Source organism: Rhipicephalus microplus, chromosome X (assembly GCF_043290135.1).
Source record: "Rhipicephalus microplus isolate Deutch F79 chromosome X, USDA_Rmic, whole genome shotgun sequence".
NCBI lineage: Eukaryota > Metazoa > Arthropoda > Arachnida > Ixodida > Ixodidae > Rhipicephalus > Rhipicephalus microplus.
Window position 1 is genome coordinate 51,941,351 of NC_134710.1, and position 21,189 is coordinate 51,962,539.

At 41.7% G+C, this 21,189-nt stretch overlaps 1 protein-coding gene across 3 annotated transcripts in view; it reads left to right on the top strand.

Moving 5' to 3' along the window:
• Positions 1 to 1,416: 1,416 nt before the first annotated feature.
• Positions 1,417 to 21,189, top strand: part of LOC119176034 (spermatogenesis-associated serine-rich protein 2) — a 48,124-nt gene continuing 28,351 nt past the window's right edge. For 2 of the 3 annotated variants that reach the window (XM_075876591.1, XM_075876592.1), the window contains exons 1-9: positions 1,417 to 1,568; positions 4,083 to 4,162; positions 6,553 to 6,661; positions 7,781 to 7,833; positions 10,296 to 10,467; positions 12,298 to 12,451; positions 16,368 to 16,483; positions 20,012 to 20,029; positions 20,118 to 20,247. In XM_075876591.1, coding sequence (XP_075732706.1) covers positions 1,550 to 1,568; positions 4,083 to 4,162; positions 6,553 to 6,661; positions 7,781 to 7,833; positions 10,296 to 10,467; positions 12,298 to 12,451; positions 16,368 to 16,483; positions 20,012 to 20,029; positions 20,118 to 20,247 — 851 coding nt within the window. In that variant the 5' untranslated portion in view covers positions 1,417 to 1,549. The remainder of the gene's footprint in view (positions 1,569 to 4,082; positions 4,163 to 6,552; positions 6,662 to 7,780; positions 7,834 to 10,295; positions 10,468 to 12,297; positions 12,452 to 16,367; positions 16,484 to 20,011; positions 20,030 to 20,117; positions 20,248 to 21,189) is intronic. The other variant, XM_037427144.2, reaches the window with a different exon arrangement.

Genomic DNA, 21,189 nt, shown 5'->3' on the forward strand with positions numbered 1-21,189 from the left:
CACGTCCTCGTTCTCTTGCGCGAGGCGTCTTCATCATCGTCGTCTTTTGCCTCGGCCACCGTTCACGCGCGCTCTTGATTCTTTTCCTGTTGCGCACTTTTCCAAGGGCGCGCAAATCAAACGCACACTGCACTGCGCTCGATCTCCCCGGAGATCGAGCGGCGGGCGTGCCTGCACTGTATCGTAAGGAAGGCCAAAGTGCAACACCCTCGGAATCCTGTCTTTACTGCACCTATTACAAATTTTTGTTCACTGCCAACGCTGATCCCTCACGACTAAATTCGACGATATGACGACACATACACGTTAAAAGCACACCTTAAAAAGCACAGCACTTTCCAATCGGAACACTGTCAGCTTGGAATCCACGTACATAGCTTCAGTAGTATTTCTAGTATTTGAATGTTAGCGCACATTGTATCCTGTCTATACTTTTCATTAAAGTTTAATTACTGTGTTGATGCACATCTCGCCTTCCTAATTTGTTTAGCGACGCTAGAGTTTACGCACGTAAGCAAGCGGGCGGTTCGACAGTGGTTGCTCAAAAGCGGAAATATGGCGGATGGCCCCGAGGCCGAGGCGTGGTGGTGATATAACCAGCGTCGTCACTGCGCCACCACGCCACTACCCCAACCATTTGCCAGACTATAGCCACCCTAGTCAGGTTCTCGCAGTTCACAAGAATATCGCCTTCAGGTGGCTTCGGGAAAGGCATCATCGGTGTTGCCAGCGTCTGTTCGTGCGTCAGCACGAGTACGTGCGTTGTACCGCTTCTAACGTGCGGCATCTGTACGCAGTCAACTATCGATCCCTCGTCTTCGTGACAATGCGCAAATTAGGGAAAGAAAACAAACGAACTATTTCACAAAAATACAGATATATTATTTTTCATGTGCATGAAGATATAAAATTGTGCACCCGCGCAAACCATGCACTCCGTTGAAGTTGTAGTTTCCGATATATTAGGATCAGCAATTTCCAACATGGTAGGAAAGTCGCGATACGGGATGTTTTTGGGATAAATATCGATGCACATGTCCAAACGGCGTTCCAAAAACTTTCCTGCTGTGGAAAGTTTGGACATTTTTGTGAAGTGCCTGTCATGTCGTGCGCTGTCTGAGGAGAATAGAAAATAACTTTTTGAAAATAATGTATTACCCCCCCCCCCCCCTTAACAATCGATATGTGTGTCCCCTCGCCATCAAAATGCCTCATGCTTTGAAAAAAAAAAAAACGGATATGATTGGAATGTTAGGCGACTATGAGCACGCACATGACAGCATGAAAAAAAATTGCTTGCGCAATTTTTGCAAACTCTACCTCCCCCCCCCCCCCCCCCTCGAGCATAGAGAAAGATAAAAACGTTTTTCTTCTCTATGTCTCGAGAGCACGCGGCAGTGGCATCAGTGCGCAGATTACCCACACTGCCCCAAAAAAACGTCGTTTTCGTTTTCACAACTGCCGTGAGGCGGCTGGCGACAAGTCGACTGTTCCGGTTCCGCCCATCTGTCAGGGACGCCGTTCTCGGGCGAAGAACGGTCTGCATGTAATGGCGAGAAAACTAGGAGGTAAGTCGATAAAGCCGTCGTCCCACATTGTTGTTGCAGCCATTTACCGACGTGTCATTGATTGCCTATCCCGTTTCGGCCGCTGAGATTTTATTTCGCTCCAACGTTCCAATCCGACCCCTACTTTTGGAGGACTAGGCCTACGGATTCTAGCCACTTCGATCCACGTTTATTCGAAGGAATCTTCGTGCACTTCTATATTTCTTTGCCACATAAATGATTGGTGCGCGGTTAGACCGCGGTCCTTTGCACTGTGCTTTGGCGGTTTTGCAACGTGGAAATCCGGCGTTGTTCGACTTGAAGGTTTCGGTTTCGCAGATAGTTTATGTTGCAGTGTGGGCGTTGACCTTATGCGCGAAGTAATCACAGAAAGCAAGTGTCGTTGGCGGCTTGGCGATGCTCTGCAACTTTCACTCGTCTGCTTTGACCAACGTAACCATGTTTTTTGAGGGAAACAAGAGTTACAGAATAGCGCAGCCTCTCCAACGCGAATCTGCACGTTTTGTGCAAAAGATGGACGATCGTATCTGTTCTAGCGGCGTCTAAACCATAGGTCGACGAACTCTCTCATCAGTCCTCACTCGGACTCACTCACTTAAATCGAGCCACGAGCCTGAGTGAGTCCGGGTGAGTAGTATTTTTGTGAATCTGAGTCCGCTTGAAGAAGTTACCTGCGTGGAGTCCGACTGAGTTCGGCTCACAAAAATTTTTGCGAGTGGGATTTCGAGTGAGTGTAAACCGCAACAGATATATCTTGAATGAGTCTGAGTGAGTTCCACTTTCCTTTGCCGACCTAAGGTCCTATCTAGCCATCTACAGCATTAATATAAGCCTTACCGGCATTTCTGTTTACACTCACGTCGACTCGGAGGCATTCCAAAGCAGTGTCGTTCATACACCATTTCAATATTTTTTTTTTTTATCAGAGGCGCAAATTACGTAGGGGGGTGCCTTGACCTATCGCCCATCAACTTTTCAAGGGAATTTCTGGATAAATATATCTTAGGCTGTCATCTATTCTAAGAAAAATTACCTTACTGATATGCAAGCACTCTTTTGGGTGCACGTTAAAGAACCCCAGGTGGTCGAAATTTCCGGAGCCCTCCACTACGGCGTCTCTCATAATCATATGGTGGTTTTGGGACGTTAAACCCCACATATCAATCAATCGATATGCAAGCACTCTAAACTCGCTTTTGAAAAAAAACCATGCTAAACAGTGCCAAGAAGAGCACAGATTCCATGAGGTATTTATGTTAAAGAGCGCAGACACCATGGCCGAAGAAGCTAATTCTAGGCTGATGGACTCAAGTGTACTCACTCGGGCTCGGATCGAGCTGCGAGTCCGGGTGAGTAATGTTTTCGCGAGTCCGGTTGAAAAAAATTGTTGCAAGTGCGAGTCTGGTTCGGAAAATTTTCTTGAGCTCAATATTTCATGAGAGTCGGAGTGAGCGCCAACAGTTTTGCCGGCCTATGGTCTGAACAACCAGTTTATGCACATAATCGCCGGCCCTCCGAACTTGCAGCCATGGCGGTCTTTTCGGTGATAATCGGGTGCTGCTCTTTGTGATGAAAGCCGAGGAAAACTGCACGGCTTTCTTTGAATTTGACTTAATACGCTAAAAATGAGAGATATGGAAGCAGGTTAGGTTGTTTCTTTTCTTGCACTAAAACCCAGAAGCTGCTGCTTCATCATATCTTTCTCATTGCTTTGAATTTTCCCCCGCTTTAATTAATGGAGCTGTGCATGATGCGTAAATGCCCTGTGCGCATTACCGAGCGAGCTATTGTGCCTACGCTATTATTTAGCCTTTGAAAGTGAGGAATTCGGTATGCTCTCGTCAAATTCATTCAATTCGTCCTAGAATGTCTTTTTAACTTCTGTAAGTGCATATTGCATAGGATGCATGCTGATGAATGTAGTCTAGCGCTGAAAAATATACGCAATTGTGGGATGCATTTAGCAAAAGAAATAGACCCTCAAAAAGTAAAAATAATGCCATATGGTTGAAATTCGGGGAGCTCTTCACAATGGCACTCCTCATAAGCATATCGCCCCGCTGCAGTGGTCTAAGGTACTTGGCTGCTGACCCGCAGGTAGCGGGATCAAATTCCCGCTGCGGTGGCTGCATTTTTGATGGAGGCGAAAATGCTGTAGGCCTGTGTGCTCAGATTTGGGTGAAACCCCGGGTGGTCGAAATTTCCGGAGCCCTTCGCTATGGCGTCTCTCATAATCATGGTGGTTTTAGGACATGAAACCCCACATATCAATCATAATCATATTATTGTTTTGGGATGTAAATGACTAAATATTATTACGACAGGTTGCTGTGTGTGTGTGTGTGTGTGTGTGTGTGTGTGTGTGTGTGTGTGTGTGTGTGTGTGTGTGTGTGTGTGTGTGTGTGTGTGTGTGTGTGTGTGTGTGTGTGTGTGTGTGTGTGTGTGTGTAATTTAAGGACTCCAGCTTTTGAGGTTGCACCTCATTGTCTTTTTGTATTTCTCTTGCTGTTTCAGTGCGCTCTATTTATGACACTCACAACAATGTTGCTCTGGCTGACGATGAGCACCATGGTCCAGAAGACCTCAAAGAGAAAGTAGGTTTTGTAAATAATGCTTACTGTGTGCTTTCTAGTGGTTATGTATACTGTTTTCAGTTTATAATTGGTCAGCGTAACCAGGCCATTGTTCTGAATTATGTTTCATTATCTGAGCATTCATTAGAAATAGCTGATTACACCACATTTGGGCAAATGCTGGTTAGAGAAATATTAATGCTTTTTTTATCCTTTTAATTGACCTTAAAGTGTAGGAAATGCATGTGAACAGCTATGTGCCAAATGTGACCATGGTGTAGGACAGAGTGATTTGCATACTTTGTTGCCTGGACAGGTGTGTTGTGCAAATTCTACTGTTACTATTGCCAGTTGTGTGTGCTTTTTACTAATTATTTGCTAGTAATGGGGCATGAATCAATGATCAGACCTCTCATTGATTCATGGTGCACAACTTAGCTGCACATTTCCTAAAATGTTTCTCCTATTGGAAAAATATTTTTGCACTTAATGCCCTTAATGATGGTGATATGTTAAGAAAGAACCTGTAACAGACGCACAATTAAATCTCTTATGTTTGTTTACAATTTAAAAGTTAAAAAAAAAGTCACTGGGATCTTTTTTCACAAGATCAGGTGCTTGGGATGTTGCCCACATTGTACTATTAGATTCTTTTTCTTGTGATATTCTGCGGAGAAGCGGCCAGAGAAGATTACGTATAGTTGTTTTATCAAGGGTGGAAGGGATTTTATATTTATGAAGCTTGCTCCACTTCTTACACTAGTTCTTAAAGCTTCAACTGCTCCCAGAGAGTTGGAAAAATGACATTATTTGAATACTAAAAAAGATATAAAAAATTATCAAATATACAGGCTCATCAACTTAGTTTCTATATTATACAAAACATTTATTAACATGATTTCTAACCGTGACGAGAGGAACATAGTGTCTTTAAGCAACCCAGAAAGCAAGCACGTTTCTGGAAGGGGTGCTGTTTTGCTATAGATCGCAATTATGTAGTAAGTTGGATAAATGCTAAGTGCAAGAAGCCCCAGGTGGCAGGTTGTTTAAGGGTGATGAAGTTTTTTAAAAAACTGGAAGTGTACGGTGGAATCTGCTCACGCAAGGTTAGGTGAATCGGAGGTGGTTGGGAGAGGCCTTTGGAGGTTATGGGGACTTGCATATTAAATGTGTTTTGCATCTCTGTGCTTCCACTTTTTCTTTGTTTTTTCATCCGTAAACATTGCCTTCATTCTTATGACCTTCCTGTGTGTGTTTGTTTACATGAACAAATATGTGTTTGCACTGAGTACAGCTTGTGAACAGTGTTTTTCATAAATATTATATGGAATTGTAGTTGTGGCCTGCGTAGTGAATGAACATTAATATTGTACGACATTGCATATTACATTGAGGTTGGGAAATAAGACAGCAGTTCACACTGAATTACTTGTGTCAATAATTCAATTAATTTCAGTTTATTATTTACATGGACACTGACTGGGGGTGGGGGTGCAAATGGGGCACTTACCCCCCTCGAGCCACACCAGGACTTGCCCCCGCTCAAGCCAAACCAATGCTTTGCCCCTTCCCCAGTTGTTGCAAGGCTGGTTTGCACCCCCCGAAAATGAATCCTATCATGCCCTGATATCTCCAATTTCAAAAAAATTTTCCCTCATGTTGGAGGAGATTTTTTGCATGCTTTGTGAGGTGTAAATGAGTCATTTATTAAATTTTACGGAGGTAGGTCTAATGTTGGATGTTCATGTGTTGGCTTCTGCGCAGCCATTTTCATCCACTGCTGTAGGGAAGCTTTGCATTGTGGCACAATCTTTACTTGGTGTCTCTCACAGCATATGTAGCTTCTCTTTACTGAAATGATGCTAGTGGGGCTCTGAGGGAGCTGCCCGGTGTGTGTGCAATGAAAGGTACGTGCTTGTAGTCATGAGATTAGGCTTCTCATGCTGAGCATGCCATAATGTCTGCCTCGTTCCAGAAAAGTTGTGGTTGTGAGAGTTCACATGTGTCTTTCATCAGCATGTTAGCGCAAGCAGCCAAGAATATGTCTTACAGATAATGCAGTGTGTAGTGAAAAGCTGTGAACCTTTCTATCAAACATCTTGGAGGCACCAGGACTTGGAATCTGAAAAATCAAGTTTATATTCTAATGCCCTAGAGCTTTGCAGAAATTTGTAACTTGTTTCGTTGAATGGACTAAGTAGAAGTGAACTGCTGACTCACTTGGCAGAAGGTAGCATACATCTAGGGAGCAACGAATCATGGGCTGTGAAAGAACGTAACATGCAACTAATCACATAATAGCACCATTAAGTTGTATGGTGGCTAATCTCCAAGGTGAACCACTGATTGAATTTTTTTGTGTCGTGATTTCTTGTGTCGATGGCAAACTAAAAGGGTCTTCTTACTTACAGCTCAGCAAAGTAAGAGAGGTTGTTCCAAGTATGAGCAAGGACCAGATAGTCATGGCTCTGAGGTGTTATGACTATGATGTCAATGCTACTATTACTGCAATCTCAGAAAGTAGGTATATGTTAACTATATTTTTGTTTAACCACTGTTATAAATTGGTCTTTCAGAGAAGGAAGCTAGTGTGCACTTGTGAAGGAAACTTGGGTCATACCGTGGCCATGATTTTCGGTAGTAATGTTTGCAAATAGAGAAGTGGCCTGAAATTTTAGGTTGACTTGATGCTTAGACAGTAGTATTCTGATACTGTTATGGTCAGTAAATAAATAAATAAATAAATATTTCACAAGCAAGCAGAGGATCTCATTGGCTTGCCTGGGCTATAATTGAGACTTTGATTATGGCAGCTTAATAAGAATTCAGTGCCACAGTAACTGATGACAAGTTTGACATGCAAGTTGAGAACTACCGTAGATCACCAACACAGACGACCACAAACACCTCTTTTGGCAGGCTGTGATCAGCCAGTGTATGGTGTCACTGCGATTACTAAACATAGAGCTGTAAAGCTTCATAAATCTCACAAATAGTAGTGCTCATATTTGTTAACTCTACAGCCACCTCATGCTGAATAAATCCATTTTTTATCATTATTTCAAAAGGGAAGTATCGATGGTGGCGTTTGAAGAATCAACAAAACAGTGGTAAAAGCTCAGAACTGGTAATAGTCAAATTTGGGCACATTGGGAAGGTGTTGTCTGCATGTGCATTAAATAGCACTTTTTCACAAGTGGCAATCTCCTGCTTGCACTTACAACTCCATTTTTTGGGTAAATGGCATCACTCTCACCAACTTCTAAAATGCCACTACTGATTTTATCTGTGTTAGCACTGAGTCTCCTGCTTGCACTTTTGTGTTAGTGGGAAACGACACCAACTACTGAAAAGCCATCTTGCCTATGTCAGTAGTGAGTGAGCTAAGCCCAGATGACTTGGCAGATGTAGGAGGGTGTAGGTCAAACTGAAGTTATCTTTGTTGCTTTTTCACTGCACTAAGAGAGCCAAGTTATCATGTTTATTTTGGGGAGTTCTTGCTGAAGGCATGAGTTAAAGTAGCAATTTTGTACTTCCTATGTCCTAGTGTAATTGTAACACTTAGCAAAATGCAATGAGAGGACATTTTTATTGTTTTGCGTTAAAACACTGCTCTTTACTTTTTAATTCATTCATCAGATGGACTCGAAGAAACCTTGCGCGAATGGAGTTGTGCTGGAAACAAAGTCAAGGTAATGCACTTTTACAAGTCGATATTGGATGGTCTGTCAGCATACCACGCTTGCCTAGCTTGCCATAAATTTAATTGTTTAGGGCAGAGTTGCCAGTTCTGCTTATAATAAGTGGATTGGGCCTTCTAATTTTGCCAGGTCGTAGGACTATTCATTTGTGTGTCACGTTTTTTTTTTTAATTTTGGGGGGGGAGGAGGGGGGCTGATTTGCATTTTTTTTTTCAGTGTATATTGTTATTTTAGTGATTATCACGTTCACCAATACGCATTTGTCAATGACTTTGAGTAGCTGAGTGTATATGTGTGTGCAGGGTTCCCATCAAGGGGGCGGGGGGGGGGGGGGGTGCCACCTCCCCCTGATACCCCCCACATGCACACTTGTATGGTTGAGTGTTGAAGTCAAACATAGGTTGGGGGAATCAACAAGTAAAGTTAATCATGCGCTGTTGAAAGTGACCAACCCGGTGGAGACTGCCCTGGAGAATATTAAAAAGAAGCATGTCCTTTCGTTCATAGCTGCAGATTTTTTCACTGTACAGAATAATTAAACTGATTTTTCAGCTCCCCTTAGTATTAGGACAATCATAGTTAGATTCAAAAATAGGAAAATGTATTATTTTTTCACTTGTTTGGGGTTTATGAGTATTGGCTTATTTGCTCGCTGGCACCTGGCAACACTGGATTAGGGTATAGTGTTGTCAGCGTTGTGTATTTTTTGTCGTGTATCAGGCTCATGCTATAATAAATTCAATGAAATTCACTGAAGTTGTGTCATGAGGGGAAACATTTAGTATAGTTTGCACTTTATTAATTGCGTGCCTTCCAAATGCATGTCATTTGCAGCAGAAATTAATGCATTTAAAACCTGGGGAGACTGAAAATGTTCTTGTTAATGGGATAATGAACAAAGCTATGAAGTGATGAAAGCACTGAAATTCACGAGATAATTTCACATATCTTTAATGGGAATGTTTGAAGGATTGTGAGCTTGAGGCAAAGTTGTACATCGCTGGTTGACATCAAGCGTGCTGGCAGCCTAAGCAGGTTGTGCGCTTTCCTATCCTATTATTTCTCTTTCTGCCCCTCTGTTTTATTTCCCACCTTCTCTGTTCCTTTAAGACACTGACATGTGACCCACCCAGGATTCAATGCTGTTCGTGCTTGTTTTAGGGAATGTAGTGGGAGAGGAGTGGATGGAGAGATGTGGGTGATTGCTGGCATGATTGGCATGCTTGATTCTATGAAGTTAAACATCACTTATCTTAATTGACAATGGCAGCTAGATCTGCGAGTTGCAAAAAGCATGAAATTCATTAATTTTCTCCAGTATCTGCGGGAAAATATGATTGTGCCAACTATTTTTACGAGAGAAACATTTAGTTGGACTGAAGATCCTGGCAGCAAAGGTCTGTTAAATATATCTTTTTCACTCTTTCGTTACCACAGTTATTCAAATTGTTCATCGGTGATAAGAGCATACTATCATGTTTGAAACCAATTTTCAAGCATGAACGTAACTCAACTTGCCCAACTTGCCATGTTTCTGCAGAGAATAATATTCATTGCTGGAAATAACCGTAATCAAGTGTAGCAGATACTAAATTCAGTAACACTGCAGATCAATTATGGCCACCGTCATATGGGTCACCTGGATACAGTATAGAAGCTTAAACGTTCCAACACAGTATGCTGTCCATTTACCCAAAAGAATGCTTCCTGCATTGCTGCAAGTCCTTTCCAAGTAGTAAATTCCACTTCCACATTGAAACTCGTATTCCCAGCTCTAGCTGCAAAAACTGTCCGAGTTGAACTTTATTTTCAGTAGGCTTTTGAAATTTTCCAACTTAACTATTCTGTAAAGCATGGGAATAAATATCTACGACTTAAATATCTTTTTTTTTCCTTCTAATTGAATGGCGCAGCAACAACACAGGCGTGATTTTGTTTTTAGTATAGCAGAGTGAATCTGAGGTAGTGTTTCATGTTCTCTTGCATGTTTGGGCGAACAGAAATGCTGGTTTGTATTGTGTCAGGGAGTTCACACTTCTGTTCAAGTTTTTAATAAGATTTCTCATTACTTGGCACAGCCAACTTTGATTAAAAATATTTGCAACTGTTTGAACTTTGAATTTGCAATCCCTTTCGTCCCACTTAACATGGTACTTGCATGTAGTAGTACTCTGCATCTCTTTCAGTTATACTAAATTCGCAATTGGTATGCCTGAGTGTTTTAAACTGCATCGCACATCATGTCAACATTGTTTCGTATAATACTGGAAAGCTTTTAAATTGGGTGCATCTGCAAATAGGTGATATCATCTTTGAGCTAATATTGCGCTTATACTATGTTGTTAGCTACTGGAACAAAACATGCAAAGAAGGGTGACAATCTTCAATGTTTAACATGTACTGCCTGCTAAAACATTCAGTATACAGATAGTATATATCTTTGTCTCTGAAAGATGGCAAACAAGATCAGGAAGAGGAAAAAGAAGACCAAGAAAGAACCAGCTCCTGACTTTGGAGAGAATGTCGAGGCCAATGCTGGAGGTGACTGCAAAAACATAGCCTTGGGAAAACTAGACGAGGACAAAGAGCACTTGGAGGAGCATGCTGCTTCTACCTCCCCTGAAGGTTAGAGTTAAGCAGAACACATAATCTTTTGTCTGTTGAAGCACTAATGAGCTGAAACCACTTGAGCGTGGCTAGGTTTGACAGTAAGCATGTGGTCAGAATGTGCGCAGTGCTTTAATAACTTTCCTTTCATTCACCGTTCCCATGCGTGCAGCTTTTTTTACACTGTATATATTGAACTGTAATGTTTTCCATTTAATCTATTATTTTGCAATTGTTTTTTGTATTTTTTTTCTAACTCTATATGTAAATATATTTTGTGTATTGCCCCCCTTACTCAATGCCCCCCTTGGGGCCTGTTAGGTACCTTAGAACAAATAAATAAAAACAAAACTTTGGTCAGAGAGTTGGCATTCTTGTGGGGCCACCACTGAGACTGTGATTTCATAGGTGTCTCAGTTGCATTATTTTTTAGCTTTTCACTGTTCTTTGGTAGTCTGAGCGATGCTCCATCTTTGTTGCGAGAGGCATCGGCCAACCTGAATGGTGCACATTGAGGGTGGCCTAGAATATAGCCTAAAGCATCAATACAGCCTCATAGCCCACTTTCCCAGTTATGAATTTTTCTTGACGACGTTTTTGAATTTTAGTAAAACTCATTCAATTGAGCAATCATCCTAAGCAAGTATAACGTAAATATAAGAGGTGGGCTCACCCCGGTCAAGGTATGCCAACTAGCCGAGATTTTGAGATTATATTATCAAGTGAATAGTTAATGCTAATGTACTACTTGTTGTAATTACTGGGTTTTGTAAGACTGCAGTCATTTATCTAATAATTGATTGCATTAGTTGATGATCACTACGTGTATGTACTTGTGCAAACAGTTTATTATTGTGCAAGCAGCTATTGTGCTACAATAATTTATAGTGCCATTTGTTATCCATAACATCCAGAAGAATGTGCAAGGTACTTTGCTTTTGATACCATACAACGGGCAGATTTATCGGCGATTCCATCCACTGCAGTGGCTTTTGGGATTTTTCTGTGGAAGCAAAGAATATATTCCGCTGGTTTAAGTCTGCTTCTTGACCACAAAACTCGGTTCACAGAACTTCTCAAAAATTAATACAGAAGCTTCCATTACCTCAAGTTTTGCAGATCGCATAGCAGGTTGTAAATCCGAAGAATCAATGCGTCTATAAATTATGTACTGTAATATTAACTGCACATTTACCAGAAGCTTAGCAATCCTGTTGATAAATCGTGACAGCAAGTGCTTCACTACACATTTGGATCACATAGCTAAATAAATATGTGTGCATAAACAATTTTATTATATATTATGCACTAAATTCAGCTTAGTCATTAAATATTATGCACGAGCTTCAGCTTGAACACATAGTGTTTCTATTCCAAGATTTTACTGGTAACTGCTCCGTAAAATTGGTTTTCTGCTTCATAAAGAGTTTTAACTGCTCCACAAGCTGCCTGCATATAGCGTCTGTACATAACTCCACCTATTCTCATTCTTTTTTCATAATTTTTTAATAATATTGTCAAGTTGAAGTGCATAAGTTCCAACTGCTTTAGATGGCCATTAAAACTGCTACCTTCATTCAATAATGAATTTGTCTAAATAAAAGTGCACCTCTGGTAGTTGTTTCATATCCAACATTTTAAAAATTCACTCATCTCTTCAATTTTTCAGCATTATCTCGAAGAAACTTTTTTATATGTAGAAGGTAACGTGATCTGTGTAGCACAGAACAGACGAGGAAGGCGTTTGTGTTGTATGGAATGTTGTCACATTAGTGTGGAAATGAATGTGTGTTATATAATTTTGTTAGTACATGAAATTGTTAATATAAGATCTTACATTTATTCCAGATACATTTATGAGCTCTTACAAGCATAATGGTAGTGATCCAGAGAAGTATCCTGCGGTGTCTTATGGCTGGGGTGAGGATCCACTACCAGAAGAGCCCTCGCAGGAGGATGACGATAAACCAGAAGATTTTGGCGAGTTTGAAACTAAAAGCAGGTGTGTTAGCTGCTGGTACCCCTCATCTTGTCTGCAGCCAATTTATAGTTCCTATGTGTTTAAGAGGAGATACTGTTGTAGGCCCGTGTGCTCGGATTTGGGTGCACGTTAAAGAACACCAGGTGGTCGAAATTTCCGGAGCCCACCACTACGGCGTCTCTCATAATCATATGGTGGTTTTGGGACGTTAAACCCCACAAATCAATCAATGGGAGATGCTACTAAAAGAACACAAGTATTTTACAAAAGTACATAATTTTTGTTTTTACGTGCTTTCGCAAGTTTAGTTTCTCTGCTTTCTAGACAAAAAACAATCAAGGTTGTAACTAAGCTCGGCACAAGTTAAAATCACTTTTAAAAATTACAAGGTGGCTATTAAAAAATATTAAGAGCTGATTGTCTAGAGTCCCCTGCCATGTGTCACTTGGCTGCTTGCCATTTCATTTTTCATAGGGAGTTCACCAAAACCATCAAAATTGCCATGATTTCCAAGCTCTTATGATGAAAGAAGTCATTTTAAAAAGCATAGATGAGCATCCATTTTTACGTTTGAAATTCTTTTTTCTCAAGATGCATTCATGGGCAACTTCTTGAGATTGGACATATTTTTGTCACTTCTGAAGGCTAGATAGAGATAAAAATTTTCCCATATACTTCTTAACATGTGGAAAGTGTCATTATCTCCTTTTAAATCTAAGATCACTTACACAATTATTATGAACCTGAAGTAAGCAGTTAGTATCGGCTGAGCATTGGAATAATTCTCACATAAAATGTTTTTTTGTTAATTAATATGTCTTATGTACATTTTCTTATTTGCATTCTGCAGTTAATACGGAGCAATATGAGCCATTAATGGTTTGTAACCATAAAACGTTAGTAGCAAAAGTGTGTTCAAAAAGAGGCATGTTTTACCCAATGGTACAAAATTTCAAGTATGCAGCTCACTATAATACTGTGTACATATTTGAAATCAGCATAAAATCATGCATAAACAGTAAAAATTCGAATGTTCTAGGCTACAGATTAAACAAACTTTTTTTTCTCTTAGTAGCACCTCCTCTTAAAGGGGAGGCTACCATGGAAGGGCAACTTTTTGTTTGTTGAGATATCCTAATGAAACTTTCAGGGTAGGCTAATAATAAAGACATTTAAATAACCGGGAAATGTTATGCATTTAGGTTCACTGTTACCAAAGTTACAGCCATTTATCAGGATAGTCTATATAGGTTTCTTATGCTCTAATGAATTTAATAAATGTGCTAGCACTGTGAAATTCATTGTGATGATTCCTGGATGGGTGTTTCACACTAGGACAGAGCTTTTTTTTTTTAAATTTCCTTGCTGGAAATTTTTAGCTGAGCACTGGATTCGGTGTTTGCCATTAAGCATTTATCAATGAAGTTTCAAATAATTATTGCAAATTACCGATGCAAAAAATTTAAAAAATGTCTTTGTTAATGTGTGGGCTATTTATTAGGGTACATGATAGAACAAATCTGATAGAAATCAGATAAGCGGTTGCAGAGATATCACCAGACTAAACAGCCTCACTGGCCAAAAGTCATTCTGAGAAAATGCACTTTGAAAGTTTCGAACACATATTTTGGTCTAAAATGACCCTGAAAAGTAGCTAGAAATGTTATTTAGGACTTTTTTCCTTTTCCGCTTTTCCTACTTGTGTTGCAGCTGCTGTTCTTCAGCTTTTTTCACATGGAGAGGGTCTTTCCCTGCTGCCCGTTTGTTGCCAGCATAGCGCCGTCAGTTGCAGACATAGCGCCAAGCTTTGGTTGCATAGCAGCACTTTCGCTATCTTTCACGGCGAACTCTTTGCACGTTCAAAAACGTGTTGGTAAATGCACAGTGGACGACGCTGTCGCACTGTTTGGGGCCGTAATCACTGCAGTTAGCGAGCGCAACAACGCACCAGGCGCACTTGAACACGAAACACAAACACCAGCCTCACTTGTGACGACTGAGCGTTGCGCCGATTCTCGATGTCGTGATAAGCATCAATGCAGTCATCTTGAAGAGACGGAGAAGCTGCTCAGCATCGATGAGACTGTCGCCCACGCGTTGGCGCCTGAACGAGCCTCACCATGCGTACGAGCTTCATTGGACACTTTCTTGAACAGAACGCGTGCCAAGTCCCAAACTTTGCCGTGCCCATCGTTAGTGACTGACTAACAATCAGCATCTCGTAAACACTGCAAAAGATCATCTCGTAAAGACTGTGAAAGATTGAAGAGCATGCATGAGAACCAAGCGGAATGATGGCAAACGGGAAAACAACGCACGCCAAGAGAACACGACCGGCGCATGCAAGGTCGTGTTCATGCATGCAAGGTCGATGACGCAGCATCCAATAGAAGCTGTGTCATCGCCCACTCCCTCGAGACGCACGCGCTTCCTCCAATTGCGGCTGCGCATTCGAGCCGTGGGAGACTTCAAAACGTCAAGAGCCCCACAATCATGAGCGATTCCCATGCGGCCACATTGCTGCTGCTGCCGCAGGTGGCAAAAAAAAAAAGGAGCAGGAATTCACGAGCAAAACAAGACCAAGATGGCGACGCTGGGCCGCGAAGTTGGGGTATTTTCAGGGCTCGCTGGCCACTTAACGGCTGCAGTGGCATGTTATATGATTTATTTGACCTACTTTCACGATGAATTAAACATTGATATTTACAGAACAGATAGTTTATAAAACATGCTACCCGAATATGTGGCTTTCAAAAAATTGACTTTTGCACGATTTTTCAGTTTTCGAAGGGTGCGTCTCCCCTAAAGGGTCACTAAAGGGAACTATTAAGTCGACCTAGATTGTTGAAATGGTGGTCCAGAAATGTCGTAGTGTTACTTTTGTTACAAGGAAGGGCCTATTTTGAAATAAAATAACATTTTAGTGGTTCGCATCGGGTAAGCGCACTTCGAATTACCCGCCTCGACAAGCGGACCGACCGGACCGACTCGTCACTGTTGCCGTGCACAACGTTGCCCGGATTTGCTGCGCTAGTAGCAGCAGACCGAAAGCAGCGGGAGCCACAGCAGCAACAGTGGCCATTGAATAATGTCTCGCCATTGGCTTCGAAATTGCAGATGTTTTTTGTTTACACTGCGCGGGGCTAGATGGCACCACTTGTCCCGTGTAACCACGCGAAAATTGAATTTTTGAACCACTCACGCCATTCCCCATAGTGAAGTCCAGTGGTTATTTTTTTTATGAATCAAACAGAAACGAACAAGCATCATTTTATTGCATCTCTTAATGTGCAGAAGGTTCTTTATTAAGTGCAGTTAGATCGATTGCTAGTGATTATATGTAGGAGGTCCTTCTGATGTCATAGGGATCATTTTGAAAATGTTCTACTGCGGCGCTTGTGTTCTTGTGCATTTACCTTAATTTCTCAGTAAGTAGGGCGCTATTGTTGATAGTAATATCGTTTCAGATATTGTCATACATTGAGCTTTTACTATGTGTAAATTGTTATTTGACTTTAGTGTCCCTTTAAGGCGCAGATTTGTTTTTGCCTCTGAGAACCTGTATAATTTGGATTTTTACTAGATGGCAAACAAGGCATTAAGCTTTTCAGACGGTAGTTGTGGAGGTCAAGCTGCGTAGTGATGTGTGGATGTGGCCCTCTTGCTCCAAAAGTGGCAGCAGCAGTGCACAGATTTTTGCTCTAGAAGCGGCAGCTGCTTTAGCATAAGAAAAAGTCGCTTTAATGATATTTGTGCCACGCTAGAAGTTTTGTGTGCAATAGGTTTGACAAATCACGTGCCTGTTATGTGCAAAGTATAAGTGGGTGTTTTAAAATTTTTGGTTGAGCTTATTGGCAATATGTGCATTGTATTTTGATTTGTTCATTTCATCATTGCAAAGCAGCAACTTGAACATTGCACTTTTTTTTTTATTCAGCAATAGACCAATGCATAACAGTGGCCGTTCCAAAAGTAGCCCGGATATCAAACGTACCGACGGTCATGAAGCAAACTCTCTTCCTTCCAGTACTACCACCATCCCAAAGAAGACGTGTAAGTAAAATACACCAATATTATTGGTAAGAACGGACTGCTCGGTGATTTGGTAATTCATCTTAAGTGAGGGCACAAAAAATTTGAAGTACAAAAGAAAGACACCTGGACACAGTGCACCACATGGAAAAGAGCCCAAATAACTAGTAATATACTTCAGTAGCACGGACTGCTGGGCGAGTTGGTAATTTATCTTGACTGAGTGCGCGAAAAATTTGAAGTACAAAAGAAAGACACTTGGACACAGCGAGTGTTCTGTTTCCAGGTGTCTTTCTTTTTTACTTCAGATTTCTGACACACTCAGTTAAGAACTATATTATTGGTATTAATAGGCAGTATGCAACAATAGTCCAACATGGTTTGTTGAAATTTCGAAACCTGAGAACTTGGAAAACTGACAGTGAGAACCCCCAGCTGGGGTCGATCTCTGATTTCCCTCTTCAGACACTTGTAAAATGCAAAAACTAATTTCGCGACAGCACTGCTGAACAAATTTGAGTTGAATTTATTTCATTTTGGAGAGAAAGTTAAATTCTGTTGGTTCTAAATGAAAACAGAATTTTGGATTAAGGGCCTGGAATTTTTATCAAAAATTTCTTGTAATTGAAAAACAAAAATTGTGGCACTAAGTTTGTTAATCCACAACTGTGCATCAATATAAATCGTAACTCTCTCAACTGCACCTGTTAGAGCATAAAAAGCTAGGCAGTTGTTACCATAAATTTAGAGCTTACACAGAAGTGTTGCAACATTTGCAAAAGCTCGCAGGTTATTCTTTTATGTGCAGGTTATTCTTGTATGTAGCATTTCAAGCCAGTTTACCGTATATCAGTTGGGCGTGCCTTGGATGTACAGTCAAATCTGGTTATAATGAAGTTGAAGGGGAGTCGTAATTACTTCATTATAATCATTAGTTTGTTATAGGCAATATTCATTTCTACCAGCAATTCACGAGCAAGAGAGAATGTACACACCTACAAATATCGCAGCAGCCCGTTGGCATAGAAAAACGGCTGTTGAGGGCGAAGGAATTGCTGGCGTGCACGAATCCGTCGATGTACACGACCGTCGTGTCGACGTTGAAGTGTGTGTATTTGTGGCTGGGGTTTGTCAGCACCACCTTTGCTTGCTGTCATGCAGCTCGGCTATGCCTCTTGCAACACAAATCTGACTGTTGAAAAGTAGGTGCTGATCACCCTTGACAGCGCCTTCAAGGTTTTCGGCTTTTTTGGTGCCAATAAAAATGATGCTGGCGAACAGCGGCACGGTGACCTGCTCTTCTATTACATTCCATGCATGGTTCTCCGGCGCCATGTAGGGCAATGCTTTTTCATAGGTTAGTGTTATGGATTCAGTCCTCAGGTGGATAATGGCACCTGGTGACTTAGGAAGTCCATCCCAAGTATCACTTCTCTGGAGCACTGCTCTAGGATAACAAAGCTCGCAGGATAAATCCGGTTGTTGATTGTGACTCTGGCTGTGCAAACTAACCAGCGTTATCAAGAGGCCTCCAGCAGTCCGGATTTTGAGTTCATTTCAAGCGGTCCTTACTTTCTTCAGCTTGGCTGCAAACGGCCCACAGAGTAGTCAGTACCAGTGTCAATGAGAGCGGTGACGTTGTGATTGTCAACGAGAACGTCGAGGTCGCTTGTTCGTCATCTTGCGTTGCGGTTGGGTCGTGGCGTCGCATCACGGCTACGTCGGTTTGCTCTGCTGCTTCCATGTTGCATCATCAGGTTTTCCTCTGGTCACGAAGTTTCGACGTCAGAGCTGCGTACAGGTTGCGGCAGGTTCTCAAGGTTTCGTCACAGCAGCGACAGCGAAGAATCTTCAGTAGTTCATTGTACAGCAACTGCACCTCCATCGTTCGCTGCCCTTAGTTTTCCAAGTAAAGGCTGAGAGATCGGCCCCAAGCAGGGCCGGCGTACTTACTGCGACATGGTGAGGTGTAATGAACTGGCTAAGGAGATCGGAAAGATAGTCGGGGCGTCCCTTGCACTCCTGTGAGATAGCCGGCAATGGCATGTGGCCTCTCACCATGCTGGGGAGGCTGTGCATTGACGGCGAATCCACACAGGCCCATCTAGCGTTACTGGCAGCGATGGTAGGTGAGGCCAGTTTCTCCGCAGTTGTAGCAGAGTAGGCGGCCGTCAGGGGCACGCCAAACATCGGTTTCCTTGAGGCGCTGCACTGTTCAACAGGCAAACGGTATGGTTGTGGTGGTGGTGGTGGCGGCGGTAGTGTGATGGTGTGGTGTCTTGGCGTTGTCATAGAGGGGAAACGTGATGGCATACTGCAGCAGCGTAGCTCATAGCTTCAGCCTGAGGCTGTGGTGCTTCGGAAACTCCAAGCGATTTCCAAATTTCTTCACAAACAGTGTCGACAATTGAGTCTACTTGGGGCTGTGACAAAGGCAACAGCTTCCGTAGCTCCTCCCACACTATCTGTCGAATCGTTTCATGTATGTCGTCTGAGTCGAGGGTGTGAATAGCTGCACTGTCTTGTATAGATCAGCGATCGTACTGGCGGGTTTGCATTTCGAGCGTCTTCTTGAGCAATGCAGCCTCCAAGACAAACTTTTAGACTGAGACTGTTTTGGGTGGGTTCCTCACCAGCCCAACAAAGAGGTCTTGCTTCACTCCTGGCATGAGCAAGCAAATCTTCTCCTCGGTCATGTCAGGGCTGCTGTGGCGGAACAGACAAATCATCTCTTCCGTAAAGACTGTCACGCTTTCGTTTGGAAGCTGCGCCCTTGTTTCCAGCAAAGCAGTGGCTATATACTTTTGTACGACACGTGCAAATATGGCAAGAAAGCTGGTTCGGAAGGTGTCTCATGTTGTCATGGTGGACTGTACTCAACCATGTCTTTGCTGCGTCCTCCAGGTAGGAGTAGACGCGACACAGCTTTTCGTCAGAGTCCCACTGATTTGTTCGATTGTGTAGTAATGTGAGACTAGGCTGGTGACGCTTACCGGCACCTGATGGGGCTCTAGGATTTGTGTATGTTATTGTTAACCTTTATTGTTTTGTAGCTATTCTATTTTCACGAAATGCACAGTGACTCTTGCCTGATGTTTACGGAATGAGGCGAGTGCCTGTGTGATCATGGCAACATGATCAGCATGGTGATCTTTACATCACTTTATTAAGAGTACTGTACATCGATTTTTATTAAAGTATTAAAAGCATGAGTGGTTCCCCTTGCAGTCTCTTAGAGCTCTGCTCATAAAAATAAAGGACATTTTCTCTGCGAACAATTGCATGCTACATGACATTTCGTTTAACTCTCTTTTGCATTGGTCACGAGGTGACTTACATAACCACTGTGGTTTCCAGCCTGGGAGGAATATTCTTTTAAGTTCACATGCTCGTATGAAATGAGATTTGCACAAAGTTGAAACTGTTTTTGTGGCACAGCAGGACAACTATTGTGTTTGTTTATGAGCATGTTAAAAGAAATAAGTGTTTAATTGTGCGATTTTTTGTTGTATAATGTTAATTGCTGCCTTCTTTGCTTTTGCACACAAGCCATCCCGGATGGACTCGGTAGGACGTTTTTGAAATTGTGCTTTATTTTTTGAGGGTTCAAGGAGGGGCAGCAACTTAACTGAAGGGCCTATGCCGTTTATTGCAGGCCTTGAGAAATCCTTGAAGGATCTTTCTCGCCAGACTGTAGCACTCCAAAGGGTGCAAGTTCTTCTGGAAGAACAACTCACAAAAGCTGAAAAAGCAGTTAAAGCTGCTTTCTCGGAAGTCCATAAAGTGTAAGCTTTCTATTTGATATCTATAGTTGTACAAATCTGTTGACCTGCTTGTGTAAATGCGTTTTTTTTTTTCATACATTCAAGACCCTCTTTAGGAAAAGCATTTGTGAGATTGATTAAACCTTTTCGATTGACAATCTCCAAATCACCTTAGCAGGGAAATGTACCTACTCAATACTACACTGTTTGCCTGGCTGCATAAGGTGTCAAAGTGCACAGCAAAGATGTTGTAATCATAAGGGTTCGAAGGTGTGAAAGTACCATTTGAATGAAGACTGATTAGACTTGTGTTAAATAATGTTGTAATTGTAAGGGTTCGAAAGTGTGAAAGTACCAGTCAAATGAAAGCTGATTGGACTTGTGTTGAATAATAGGTCTATTCTTGTTAAGCATAGTCATAGCCGTGAATATTTCTCTTTTTTATTGCATCGTCATTTTATGAGTCGGGAGCCTATTAAATTGGTTGCATAATACTTAATGCTAATAAATTCACAAATCCTTTGGGGTACCCTAGTGTAACCATATACGTACAGATGTTAAGGGGAGACACTGCTCTTAAATTTTTTTTTTATGATCAATTTTGAAGAAACCTAATGAGTTTTTGTATATTTGTGCACATATTTCATATATGCAGTTATTTTTTTATAAAGTAGAGTTTTTAAAATACAGAATATTTCATGTGCCTTTTGGGGAGCGAGATTTTTCTAAGCTTGAAGAGGTACAGAATAAAACGGCATGTCACAATAACCTGGAATTTGAGCTGATTGTAGTGCAACAAGAATGGATGTTCCAAGTCCATTTGAACAAAAGTTAAGGTGCTCTGAACCTTTGTGAGTGAGTCAATTTCAAGCTGAAATTTCACTGGCAATAGTTCAACATACCATAACTTTTTTTCTAAGAGGTTTAGAACATCCATTTTTGTTGCAGTGCAATCGGCTCTGA